The 14,222-nt window shown below is 38.2% G+C and overlaps 2 protein-coding genes across 5 annotated transcripts in view; one reads left to right on the forward strand and one right to left on the reverse strand.

Moving 5' to 3' along the window:
* The window catches only part of LOC111865688 (succinate--CoA ligase [ADP/GDP-forming] subunit alpha, mitochondrial), a 26,713-nt gene extending 23,528 nt beyond the window's left edge, over positions 1-3,185 (forward strand). For all 4 annotated transcript variants that reach the window (XM_033751932.1, XM_023853904.2, XM_033751933.1 and 1 more), the window contains one exon: positions 382-3,185. In XM_033751932.1, the coding sequence (XP_033607823.1) occupies positions 382-462 (81 nt within the window). In that variant the 3' untranslated portion in view covers positions 463-3,185. The remainder of the gene's footprint in view (positions 1-381) is intronic.
* LOC111865687 (programmed cell death protein 4) overlaps positions 1,588-14,222 on the reverse strand; it is a 44,886-nt gene continuing 32,251 nt past the window's right edge. Inside the window, exons 4-9 of the mRNA XM_023853902.1 lie at positions 14,062-14,179; positions 12,124-12,283; positions 9,156-9,378; positions 8,444-8,554; positions 7,974-8,113; positions 1,588-5,056 (exon numbers count right to left, since the gene is read on the reverse strand). Coding sequence (XP_023709670.1) covers positions 4,993-5,056; positions 7,974-8,113; positions 8,444-8,554; positions 9,156-9,378; positions 12,124-12,283; positions 14,062-14,179 — 816 coding nt within the window. The 3' untranslated portion in view covers positions 1,588-4,992. The remainder of the gene's footprint in view (positions 5,057-7,973; positions 8,114-8,443; positions 8,555-9,155; positions 9,379-12,123; positions 12,284-14,061; positions 14,180-14,222) is intronic.

The following is a 14,222-nucleotide window of genomic DNA, read 5'->3' on the forward strand; positions in this document are numbered from 1 at the left end:
AGAGACTGGTAGAAATCATAGAGAGAAACACAATCAACCAATACATATCTGAGTGCGTGGAGAAACCTACCCTCTCCAATAACTAACTAACTAACTAACTAAACAGATGAGGTGGACAGAACATATTACATGCACAGGAAAAATAAAAATTGTATTTATTTTGTTTGTAAAGGCTTATGGGAATATGATGTACAGACCATTTGGGAGAATTATGTTAGATTAGTCTGGATCTCAAGAGTTTTTGAATGCGTAAATTGTATAGACTTGTTGTGTGGCTAACTTAATGGAGAAATTGTTATAGACCAAATAACAGTGGCATATTCAGGGAAACCCAGTGTCATGGAGTGAGTGAGTTAAAGAGCGCTGATTTTTTCTTTTCAGGCTGGAGTAATTGTCACCAAAAGTCCAGCACAAATGGGCGCAGAACTTTTGAAAGAGATGAGACGACGAGGACTGGCCTAACTGCATGGTGGCTGTATTAATATTATGTTAATTGGTAGATATTTGTATACATAAATTCAATGTTTTTTACTGGATTGTCAATGCTTCATGAGAGTATACACATTTTCCCAACTCATTCAACAGACGTAAAAATCAGTTGATATTTCGTGCCAAAGATGAAGTTGTTACAGAAAGATATACGTTTTATATGTGATTAAAGGTATTCTGTTTTCTCCTTTACTTTAATGATGATATATTCACTTAAGATAACCAACTCCAAAAATGTATTAATGCAAGGAGAAAGTGTATTAAATTATATTATCCACATTAATGCAAGTAAAAAGTGTATTAAATTATACTATCCACATTAAACATAAGAATCTTTTAACCGTCATCCTTTCCAGTATTAGGCCTGTCGAGACCTGTTACTGTACGATACCATTCACAAAAATCAGTCTGATATGCCTGCTGAAGAGGGTCATGATATTGCAACTTGCATGCAAGCTATGTCAGCGACTTTGAAGAAAATACTGACTGTGGGCTATTAACAGAGTTTCTGCAGTCATCAGCAAGACTGCCAATTTCTTCAGATCACTTACTGAGGTTATCAGTAACTTTGTCAGTGGCTGTGATGCTAGTTTTCTAGATAGCGCGGCCCTGAAATTAATTTTACATTAGAAGATGGCCCAACTTCAGGGAAGGAATACTCGTCTCCCACCTCGAGTGCGTGCCTGCTAAAATACTCTCTGTACATTTAATAATCTATTGTAGTGTGTACAGCCACTGCAATACTATAGACAAATAAACTATGTTATGCAACCCGTTTCTAGGCAATGGATCAGTAAACACATTCCCAAACATAACAACAGAGTTACCGTTGAAAACAGTGTTTTCTACTTGGTCCGTGCAAAGTTATTATAAGGAAGACAATTGGGGTTACCCATGCCTTAGATAACGCATTAAAACATTTCTATGTGTATCGAAGTAAGGATAAGGGACCTCCATTAATAATATTTTAAATTTTATTGGCTTTTAATTATTTGTACTTTTTATTTATATAATGCATATGTATCTAGAAACTCAATTGCTTCATCCACATATGATGTTGACCACTACACTCTGCTTCATTACTACAAAATACAACAGTTGTAGCCAAAACATGGAAGTGTGTTTATTTTCATTAAGTCAAATCATGGATTTTCCAAAACTTACACATTATAGTTTCAAACATATAATGAAGTAACTGTACAATAAACAAACTTCTATGTTAAACATAAAGTGAAACATTCTGAAATCCTCTAATTATCAGAAATACCTCATTCAAAATAACAATGAAAACAACTGCTAGTAAGTAATATTACCAAAAATCAGGTATATAAATATTCAATACATTGCAAAACTGAAAACAAAAATACACCTGATTTTACTTTGCTGTTACTTTTCTATTTATCCTCAATCAACGCACAAAGCTTAAAGGATCATACTGTTCAGCAACTCCAACTTGAAGTTTCTAAGGCTGAGAGAACATTCTTAATTAAGATTAAAATTTGTATACTGCGCAACATTCTCTCCAAACAAAAGTCATTTTGTTCTTATATTATGTTAGAGAATGTCACATCCAGCAGCCATCCATTTTCTTTTTCTGATTTCAATATGCAAACAAAATTTACTCTTAGGAAGCAAGCCATACATAAACCGCGGTATTGTATAATAAGCGCATATTTACTGCATTCCATACATCTCAGCTGAATAATGTACTGTACCAAACACCACTTTAAGCCCAGTCTGTTCTCTCATCCTAGAGTAACTACAGTCAAGTCACCAACAAAGACTACACTGAATATTTCCATTAAATTCCTTGCTAGTTCCACCTATTCTGAAAAAGAACTAATTTATTATTTACCACACTATATACCTGCACTTCATGACATGAACACTTCACCCGCTGCTGAATGAAAGTAATTCTATGTCTGTACATATCTGATCCATCTATATGGTGACAGCAGTGACACAAACATGAAACTCCATGCTCAATATTCTTTCTCTCTCTCATTCCATAAAATAATACCACACAGACAACATGGTCCCATGGACAAGAAAATACTTATAACTCAATGAAACAGTAATTGAAGGTAACAAAACATTCACTGCACAAAGAAAGAAAGAAAGAATGAAAGAAAGTAGGCCAGATGAATAAAGACTTGGATGGTTTCCAACTGTTCTTTTTCTCTTAGCAACGTCAGAGTTGCAAAATAACAAAATTCTTCACTTTGTACCATGGGTGTCAAGGAACTTCTTTTTAACACATTATTATTATTATTATTATTATTCAAATGTTTGAAAAATTTATATTACATTATATATGTAAATACACACAGGAGTCAAATTACAAAACAAAATGCCTTTTAATGTCCAACAGTACAAAGATGACTGTTGCAAATATACATAAAATAATGAAAGTGGTGTAAAGCCAAATTTTTCACTCAGAATATAAACCAGGAAGTAAAACATATCTATGTTTTTAGTAATTTTTCTTATTATATATATAAACAGTTTACTGTATGTATGTACATATATTTAATTCAACTGTTTCTTCCTACTTCTCCTAAATTAAATTAACATGGGGCCCCTAAAAATTCAGAACCATCCAAATTTGAAACTGAAAAATTGCTCTTTGCTTCATAGTGTAATGACAACAGCAGGAAGTTCTAAATACTGTCAGGAGACATCTTCAGGTCCTTACACTCGCCATACATTAAGCCTAATTCAAAATGGTGGTATAAAACTCCAGTAGTTAAAATCTGACTATTATCAACGGTATTACAGTACAACCCCACTCATAGCTGAAATGACCAGAACATACCAATTAAGCTTGTAACTAAGTGGTCACTGCACACAACATTTAAATGTGACACACAATTAGGGACAGATGGGGTGAAGCTTGGAGCCAGAATTCTATTTATAAATGTTCATCTGCTGTAATGATACTATACCAAGTAACTTCAGTCTAGTTTAACTCTCACATATTCAACTGTTTTGAAGTGACACATCCTGACACACGCTGATAAAATTATTTATATTCAGAATCTTATGACAGTGGAATATAACTTAATTTTGTTGACAGAAAGTGATCTTCATCACAAACCTGGACTTACACAGCATGCATGTTAAGTTCGGCACAGCATTCAGGAATCTGACCATGCATTTAATGGACCTGGATTCATCCTATGGCCTCTTTATTGAGTGATCTGATACCTCAAAACAACCCATTAAAAACAAAGTAAGACACCTTTACTCTGTGCTACAGAAGGAAATTCAAGAACTCAAATGTGCAACAAAAACACTAGTAACTCTAAACACTTTCTCTTTCCTTCAGTTCCAATTTGTGATGGATCTGGGAAAATGCTAAAAGACCAAGTGCAAATATTAGAATACTGAAGAACCTTCAAGTTTCCCAACTCTGACATGTGCAACAGATGAACTACAAACACAATCCACCTACAAAAACAACTTATTCCAAGATGAAAATCTGTTAAATATTTCTATTACTGGCTAGATTAGTTTATCAGTTTTGAAGAACACAGATGCTGATATAACACTGGAATACAGCAATGTTTTTAGTAAATCAATTTACTAACTGAATGCAACACTGAAAGTTGTCATTTACGTTCAAATCACTTTGTCTTATGTGTACTATAAACTGTACACAAATATCCTCTGAAACATTATACTGCCAAAGCAAAATAAATAGAGAAAAAAAATGGCTTCTCTTTTTGTCATTTCAATAATTAGTTGTTTTGTTGCTATGACATGTGTTAATACCATTACCTTAATCCATAAGTGTACAAAATGCAGTAGTTTGTGTGTAACAAACTTCATGGCATACGTATTATCAAAGAAATAAATTTCTTCCAATGACTTTTTTGTATTAAAAACCCACTAAGAGGCAACCTAAATAAAGTAACTTGTCCACCATGAGGAAGGGGGCACAAAGTGTAACTGCAAACTTTCAGTAACGATTGTCAAGTCATTGTAATGATAAGAAAATCAGAGTGAGGAGGAGAGAAGAAGAAAAAAAATCTGGAACTAAGTAATAAAAATGTGAATTTCTGCAGTTCCTCTAAAAACAAGATGATTGCTCTCTCATCCACCCACCAACAATTACCAGTAACATACACGAATATATACACACAAAAGCATTTTTATATTCATCATGAAGTAAATGCAAAAATGGAGAGGACAGTAAATCATATCCAGAGAAGACAGACAACATACTTAATTCAAAAATGTGTTAACTGTAAAGCCTCAAAAACTCACTACTTCCACATTTATGAAATTCACATACTTCTTTACCTGTATGTTGCCACACTACTAGTCGAAACAATAATGGCCATCAGGAATACTTGTGGAAAACATTTACTGTCTGTCCAACTACCAGCACCAGCTAGCAAGTTGAACAGGCTGATGCCTGAGCAGTCACACAAGGATGGACGATGAAACTGGTAGGCCTGACTGCTGAGGTGAGGTTGCAGGGGACCTCCAGAACTAACCTCACACAAAGTCATGACTTTTCACACGACCACCATCACCCTCTGACACGAAACGCTTACGGCCCCTAAAGGGGGAAAAAACAAACAAAATTAATGACCACAAGATTCTGCATGAGATGCATAATGCAACAACAGAGGATTCCACAATTTCAATCCTTTAGTTAGTTATGGTAAGGTAAAGCTATCCTTGTAACACATCGTGAGAGCCCATAAGGTTATGAGACATCAAGGCTCCCACATTATCTAGACAACTGGCTCACAGATGGTGGTAAGGTTGTCAGCTTCATGTGCCGGCCACCCTTACCCCCCAAAAAGATTCCTGGTACTAGTTTCCTTTAGAGGCTGAGTCGATCACACGGCCACAGTGCGGCTGGTAGGATTAGGTAAATTTAAAAGAATCCACTTCATTGTGACTTGATCCCAGGACCTTCCAGCTTGTAACATAGTGCCCCCACAGTTGGTCATTTTAATTACATGAGAAAATTATATTTTCATGCATTTGGCAAGATAGGAAACATGGTTGGAGGATTATATTTAAATGGTTACTGAATGACGTTTACTTAATGTGAACTCTCACAAACTTCCTCATGAATGAATCCAGTCACCACTTTTGTGTTAGTAATACTGAACTTCCAGAGGTGGGACTGAAATTAAATGGAACACATCAGCTGTTGGTCTGTGCCAATGATGTGAATCTATTGGCTGATAATATAGATACCATAAAGAAAAACACAAACTTTAATTGATGCAAGTATAGAGGTTGGTCTAGATGTAAACACAGAGAAAACTAAGTATATGTTGCTGTCTCGTCCCCAAAATGTAGGGCAAAATCATGACATAACAATAGGAAACAGATGTTCTGAAAATGTGGCACAGTTGAGATATTTGGGAACAAAGATAACAAATCAAAACCTGATTCAGGAGGAAATTAAGAGGAGACTGAATTCGGGTAATGCTTGCTACCGTTCAGTCCAGAACCTTTTCTCTTCCCGTTTGTTGTCCAAAAACATAAAAATTAGAATATACAAAACTATAATTTTGTCTGTGGTTCTGTATGGGTGTGAAACTTGGTCTGTGATATTAAGGGAGGAACACAGACTGAGGGTATTTGAGAACAGGGTGTTGAAGAGAATAACTGGACCAAAGAGGGATGGAGTGACAGGAGGCTGGAGAAAAGTGAATAACAAGGAGCTTCATAACTTGTACTCTTCTCCAAGTATAATTAGAATGATGAAGACAAGGAGGATGAGGCAGGGCATGTAGCACGAATGGGGGGAGAATAGAAATGCATATAGGATATTGGTGGGAGAGCCAGAGGGAGAGAGATCACTGGTAAGACCAAGGCATAGGTGGGTGGACAATATTAAAACGGATCTTAGAGAGATAGGATGGGATGGCATGGATTGGACTGATCTGCTCACGATAGGAACCAGTGGAGGGCTCTTGCGAACACGGTAATGAACCTTCGGGTTCCTCTAAATGCTGGATAATTCTTGAGTGGCTGCAGAATTGGCAGCTCCTCCAGAAGGGCTCAGCTTCATAAATACGTAAATCCTGAACTTTCAGGTTTTTATATGTTAACTGTGCATAAATTGTGCTATCTGAATAGCATGGACGGGGTTTGGATTGGTGAATAGATTTATCTTATACTTACAGGTTGTAACTGCAAATAACTATAACACTATCCCTACTTCCACACTTTACAGTTCACTACAGCATACAGCCTAGTACTCTGTTTGTTACTAGACGTTTCTGGGCAACGGCTCCAACAATGACTATTCCGTCCTGTCTTCACAGACTTCATTACAGAACTGACCAAGCTCTAACCTTGTCCCTAACTTATAACATCTTAGCATGGACCACTTTCTATTGTTGCATTCGTCTGTTGCTGCAGGAACATGTTTACCAAGCTGTTGCCTGGAAACAGCTCTTGTATATCTGCCCACCTCGTGGTCATTGAATTACAAAAACTCTACATGCTACACTATTAAACACTTTTACTCATCCACATATTATTATCATTATTATTTTTATTTGGAAGGGGTGGGTTTTCCCATGCACTCTGACCATTTGTTGATCTATTGTGCGTCCACCTTTAAATATTCTAACTAGTCGCCATGCCCTTCCAGTACTGGTGCTCGCTATCAGTCCCATTCTGCCAGTGAGGTCGGCCCTCTCTGGTAGTGGTCCCCGATACTTCCCCATCTACTGGAGGAATTGGAAACTACTTGGGCGGGAAACTTGCCTAATTTTGCTCAGAGGTCTCCTAGACCTAGGATCTTTTACGTGCCATAAATCTATGACACGGGACACACGGCTTAGGGTCCCTCCCAGAGGACTTGTTCCCTGAATTTTTCCGCCCTTAAAAATTCGACCTCCGCTGGGTTTGAACCCACGTACCTTCAGTCATGAGGTGGGAACGTTACCCTTAGACTATGGAGGCCGCTTACTCATCCACACAAGTATTATCAGCGTGATCAAATCAAGAAGGAAGAGACAGCAAAAACATTGAAAATACAAGGATGAGACAAGATACTAATCCAAATGTTGGCTGTGAAACCTGACAGAAGCTCACCACTTGAGCCACATAGATGTATGTGTATATTAAAACAAATCTTCGATTTGGATCATCTGGCTCAGGATACAGTCCACAGGTGGGCTTATGTTAACATGACAGTGAACTTTGAGGTTAGGAAAAGTGCACAGAATTTCTTGGCTAGCTGGGTCACTCAAAGTTATCAAGGATTCTGTGTCATAAGAATATCCAACTTTTGCATATCAAGTTTTGGTGCCTTTTCAAATATTGAGAAATTCTGAGTAACAGACTAGCTATGGACACTTCCAACCACTTTATGCAAAATATGTGGTATGACTCTTCCAACTTTTGTTGTTTACAAACACTTCAAATTCAGCATTTCATGTATTCCAGTTGTATTAATGAGGGAAGACCTGGAAACATTTTCCATTTAGTTTTGTACAAACCTGGAAGGCATCTTCCTGATAACCTCATCTGTGAGGAACCCTCCCTTCTGACAACGCTCCACAAATCGTTCAAGCACTGTATAGGCTAGAGGAACATCCAAACATATGTCAGGCATGTCTTCATACACCCTGAGAAATCCCTGCAAGAAGAAACACAAGCAATAATAAGATACAACAAAACAGCATGGCAAAACGCCTAGCTCTTTATCTGAACTCATCCTTTTCTCCTTCCAACAGAGTAGATTCTGATCATTCAACATGGCTCAGATACTACATGCAACAAAGACATTTGGTCACCTTCTTTGTTAGCAAATAGACACTCATTCCACTTATCATCAGGTATCTTGAAAATTTTATTCTAGAAAATAAATACTGTGTGCAGAAACATAAGTCCATTGGTTATTCCATTAAGTAACGGGAATTCCACTTACACTTAGATCATTACAAATATTTACTAATGTGGTACTAACCCTCTCCATCATGTCGGGAGTTATTATGATGGCAGCACACAAAGACTTGAGCAATTTACACATCATTTCCTCGGTGTGGCCACTGATGGCCTCAATCGTCATGACAACAGCCTTGAAACAAAAATGATTCCTCTACATAAATTTGATACAAAAGCCAGAGAATAATAACCTTAAATACACACAATCTAAATGATTCACAACAATGAAAGTACAAAGACATAAAAACAAAAATGAAAGAGAGGTACCCAATGATATTAGTTACATAAACTACTGCTTCTCCTCCAAAATTACTATATATTAAGCATGAGCAACTTATTTTTAAAAGTAACAAAGCCTTTTAAGAATCTCAAAAAAAAAAAAAAATAGGTCCAGTTTACACAATGTATGCACATTTACTTACTTATGGAGCTGAGCCCTTCTTGAGAAGAAGCCAAATCTGCAGCTACTCAAGAATATTGTACAATACTTCCTCCTAACTGAATCACAGGCTTTCTTGAAGTCTACAAATAGCTCATGTACTGTCTCACTGTAGGCACACTACAAAGTGTATTCAAAGTGCATACACCTCATCACTCAATATTTTGCTCTGAAAATTGAGCTACATGAACTATCTTCAATATACGACAGAATCAGTCTGATCTAGTGGAAGCAGTCTCAGCTCATGACAGAGGCAGTAGGATGGGACAATGTAAGACATATTTGCTAACTGTACCTCATACACCAGCTCGTGGTGAAAGTGAGGCACTTCCAAATCCAGAAGACACCTGGTGGCTTCCTGAAGATCTCCTGAAGACAGGTACTCCTGAAGAAGCAATGTCATCTGACGAGTGAGATACTTGACAGGTCGGAGTCCACCACCCACTCCCCACACATTGTCCAGCCGTACCAATCCATGTTTCATTGAGAGCAGTGTGTCAGCACGGGACAGGGCTTGTCTGTGTCACAAAATGCATTACTCCAGTTTTCTTAAGATTTCCAAACCCTAATTTAGTGGCATGTGCTAGTCAAATATGGAAAAAAAAACAGGTATGAGATTCTTTACAGTAATTCTGTTTGCTCCAATTCTACAGCAAACTGAAGTCCTATGTCACTTCAAAGTGTGTCATATTTAAATGGTTATAATGTAAACAAATATTTGATCCACATCTACTATTAGAGCTGGGGAAAAAATTATGAATAGTTGTCCCTGTGCTTAATTCATTAGAAAACACTGCAAGAAGACATATGGAGAAGCAGAGGTACAGTTCCACCATTCTTGATCTCAGCACTAGATAGAGGCAAGCAGTCAGGTTAACACCCTGTCTACTCTATCCCTGGTGAAAGAGCTCCCCAGTACCCATTGGGCCCCAGAGTCAGTCTGGACACTGGAAGAAGAGAAAAACCACTGACCTCCAACCCACAGCTCATAACTATACCAACTGACAGTTTATATACAAGACAATATGTAATTAGAAGTAGTCATTACAGATAAAAGAAGCTTGATGCATGCTACCACCACACAGGTAAAGATAAAAAGTAAGAGTAATTTTTTTAATTTGCTTAGTGGAGGGTGGAGTCCAAATGGGTCCACTCAGCACGGCAGTCACTGATTGGCCTATTGTAGCCTGCCCCAGGTGATTATGATGATGGAGAATTTGGTGGAATGAAGACTGGCAGGGGAAACCAAAGTACTCGGAGAAAACCTTCCCCAGCGCCACTTTGTCCACCCCAAATCCCACTTGATCAGAACGGGAATCAAACCCAGGCTGCCGCGATGGGAAGCCAACGACTAACCACTTGATCTATGGCACGGCCAACAGTAATAGTAAATACAACATATGTAGTTAGCACACAGCAAGAAGCAAACGGATTGATGCAAACATATAACATGTAACAACTAGTCCTGTAGTAGCTCAAAAAGCATCTGACATCACCTTCTATGGCACAAAAGAAGCACAAATCTGCAAATCCTACTTGAATCAAGTTCATGGGGTAAATTGCTTCCACATATTCCCTTATTTACTTTACTTCCAGAAACACAATAAATTTCACATCCAGTGGCAATGAAGTGTGTATCTCCCATTTCTCAACAAATCATCCTATATCATTCACCTTTTATAACCTAAGATTTAGCGAGAGACTACAAGCAAACTGTGGCACAGGAAACTTGTGGACAGCAAAGTCAGAAGCGAAAAACGAATACGGCAAAGTCTGTGATATCTGGCAATGGATTATTTCAAAAACTGTATTAACCAGGAACTGACTAATGATGAATACAAAGATTAAAAGAGTGCATTATTGGTGTCTTGCTGGTTTCTTTGGATTATACATACACCACATTATACAGAGGGTTTCACAACTTTAGGGCATAACTGCAGAAGGTGATTTATAAACATGTGTCCGATTTTGGATGGTTACGGAGTTATGACCGTTTTAAACTCAGAAAAGAAGGTAACGATTACTGACAATAAACAGAACAAAATAATAAACCAACATAATACATGATACATTTAAAGTATGAGTGTAAAGTTAACTTCGTGAAATTACCTTTAATTTGAATTGACTGGTGCTTAAAGCCGATTTTCGAAAATGCCACCGCTGCCCACAACACAGACTGCCGCTCGGTCGTGAACCGCACCGGACATACTAACCCCCACCCCCGCCTTAGGTAGCTCTCAAGTGTCGAGATAACGAGTACACTCTGTCTGTAGCTTGCTAAAAATAGCGACCTGCCAGCTGACAGCCACAGTTCACACGGGGGCGCGTATGGGAATGAAAAAACGGTCATAACTGCGTAACCGTCCAAAATCGGATACATGTTTATATGAACCTTTCTGATCACAAAGATGTAGGAAATCATCTCCTGCAGTTATGCCCTGAAGTCGTGAAACACCCTGTATAAGAAGTGAAGAAACAGGGACAGTCAGTGTGGCAGGGAAAATATGACAGGATATAAAGTATCAAATTAAATGGTTAGATCTGTCCTTGAGGTTGCTGCATACACTAGATTATACATTAGGTACAACATTCTATCTTCCGGAAAACTACAATATCCGACAACACTCTGGTCCTGGATATCACAATATTCATTCTACATGACACCAATTCCAAAACAAAAACCTATCAAAATAGTCACTTATTCAGGATTAGTTCCTGAACTATGAAAAACAGGAGTGACAGAACACCATATATAAAATTTCTTCTCCATAAAACACCATGTAAAGCACAGTTCTTCGTTTAATCAATGACTTGTCAAAAATATACATTATATAATACCAAATGACAGGATCATTAAGAATAATACTGAATTGGGAAGAGAATTGAATAAAGCTGTTATGACCTATTTCAAGGTACTACCCGAACACAGAGGAGGTCAAAAAGGCTCATAACTGCTCTCAAACCGAGGACCTCCCAAAAATGGAGGAGTGCTAACCAGTGCATCATTACAAATCATTCCTGGTTTAANAGAATTGAATAAAGCTGTTATGACCTATTTCAAGGTACTACCCAAACACAGAGGAGGTCAAAAAGGATCATAACTGCTTTCAAACCGAGGAGGAGTGCTAACCAGTGCATCATTACAAATCATTCCTGGTTTAAAGAAAAATGTTCATATTTTATTTAGATGTTCACTTAATTTGTGGAAAATTCTCCTGAAGAATTAAATCCACTCCAGTGGTATAAAGTACATCACTAATCACCTGGCATGATCACAGTCAACTTTCTCCTTGCAGATCTGGACAAATTTTGGTGGCAGACAGTCATCAGCCACTGCTCGAGCTATGAAGTTGCCAAGGACAGTGGCTGCATCAGGTGTGTCCAGCACCAAATCTGGAAGGTTCTTCAGCAGAACCTCAAAAGCTGTCAAAAGGAACAATTCAGTTTCATCAGAGAACTGAAACAACATTCCAGATCCTAAGTTTCACCAAAGAATAATGATGATGACATATCAAAAAACAAGATTTTTTTTAAAATCTCAATCTGAAGTTTGCAATATTAACTAAAAAATTATGCTTCTATGGCAGTGCATCCATCAGGAAGTTGCCATACACAGATACACTGTTAGATTATATACATTACAGATGGTAACCTAAAGTGTGGTAAATATGCATGTGGACGTGAAGCATTTAAGAGAATCACGTTTCAAAACTTCGTCTTCAGGAACGCATCCTTGCATAAAATGCAACTGCACTGTACATGTCCGGACTCTTCAGGTCATCACACCCAGGTATTTATTCATGGGACGACTACAACCGTGCGGTTTTGTATCAGTTGTGCTGAACGTTTGGGAACGATTACCATAGCGTTAGCTCATGATCAGGCATGTCTATATTGTTCACCAATGTAAAACAAACATTATTAATAGTTGCCAACACATCATACCAAACTGTATTCTTTTTGTTCTGTGTAGTGGTTGAGGCACCGTGCTACAAGCTAGGAGGTTGCGGGTTCATGTCCCGATGAGGTCACTGGATTTTTTTTCAATTGACCTAATCCTTCCAGCCACACTATGGCCCAGGGGTCGACTCAGCCTCTAACAGAAATGAGTACCAGCAATTAATTAAATAATTTTCCTGGGGAGTAAGCGCGGCCGGCGCGTAAGGTTGACAACCTTACCGCCATCCTTGAGCAGATTGTCTGGATAATGTGGGACCCTCAACGTCTCACAACCCTATGAGCCTTCATGGCCTGTTGCAGGCATAGCTTTAATTTTTTTTTTTACTTTTTTACCTTACTACTGCCTTTTAGGACACATTCAACAGGCCACTACACCAATCACTAATCTATCTGGCAAGTAGCATTTTTATATTTTCATTGCAATCAATTATCAACTGTCTTTTGCACAACACATTTCACATGTTTCAACATTACACATTGCCTATACACCGAAAATGTTAATCTGGTGTTATTTATCTCACTCTTCAATGCTCAATTTCCCAAGTACTGTGTTTGTTTTAAATTCATATGCCAATTAAAAGTGGATGAGGTACTACAAAGTCATCATATTTGTAACTGTAAATACTTAAAAAGCCGGTCACGGTAGCCAAGCAGTCTAAGGCATGTACTGTCTTCGCTCGCTTGGAAACCAGGATCGTGGGTTCGAATCCCACTCAGGGCATGGACGTTCAGTTTGTGTGTGCGCGTTTTTCTGTGTTTGTGTACAGGTAGAGGCCTTGCGACGAGCCGATCACCTGCCCAAGGAGTCCTATCGAATGTGTAAGAACTAGAAAAACCAAAGTGAACGGAGGAGTTCATGGAGGTAGGCCTAGGCCCACTGGGGCTATAGTGCCAAAGAAAAAAAATATTTAAAAAACATTCTGAAGTCCAGCTCCAGTGGTTCGTTACGCATCACCATCAAACTGAAAGTAAACGCTCTATCTTCCAAAGGTCTACTTACCTACATAAATTCAGATCATGTATGGCAAGCATTACTCCCACCTTAAAATTCTGCATGGCTGTCTTGACTGTACTACTGATGGCAGAAAATTATAAAGAACAGAGATGGGGAGAGTGATTCCTAATGGCAAATATCCAACACAAATTCCACGAAACCACATCAACTGGTACATCAGAATGAACTCCTGGACCTCTCCAAGTTCAGACTTTATTTAATCTTTCGCATGGAAATTGAAACCAACCTCTGCCGATGTCTTTTTGAGTTACAATACGTCCATAGAGATCAGAAATGAGGACTGATGTCATTTCGCGGTGGGACGGTTTGTGATCCATTGCAATTTCCACAGCTAACACTGGAATCTGGAAAAGAGAAGAAAGGAATCTGAAACTGTTTTCACCAACA

This window comes from Cryptotermes secundus, unplaced genomic scaffold (genome assembly GCF_002891405.2).
Source record: "Cryptotermes secundus unplaced genomic scaffold, Csec_1.0 scaffold19, whole genome shotgun sequence".
Taxonomy (NCBI): domain Eukaryota; kingdom Metazoa; phylum Arthropoda; class Insecta; order Blattodea; family Kalotermitidae; genus Cryptotermes; species Cryptotermes secundus.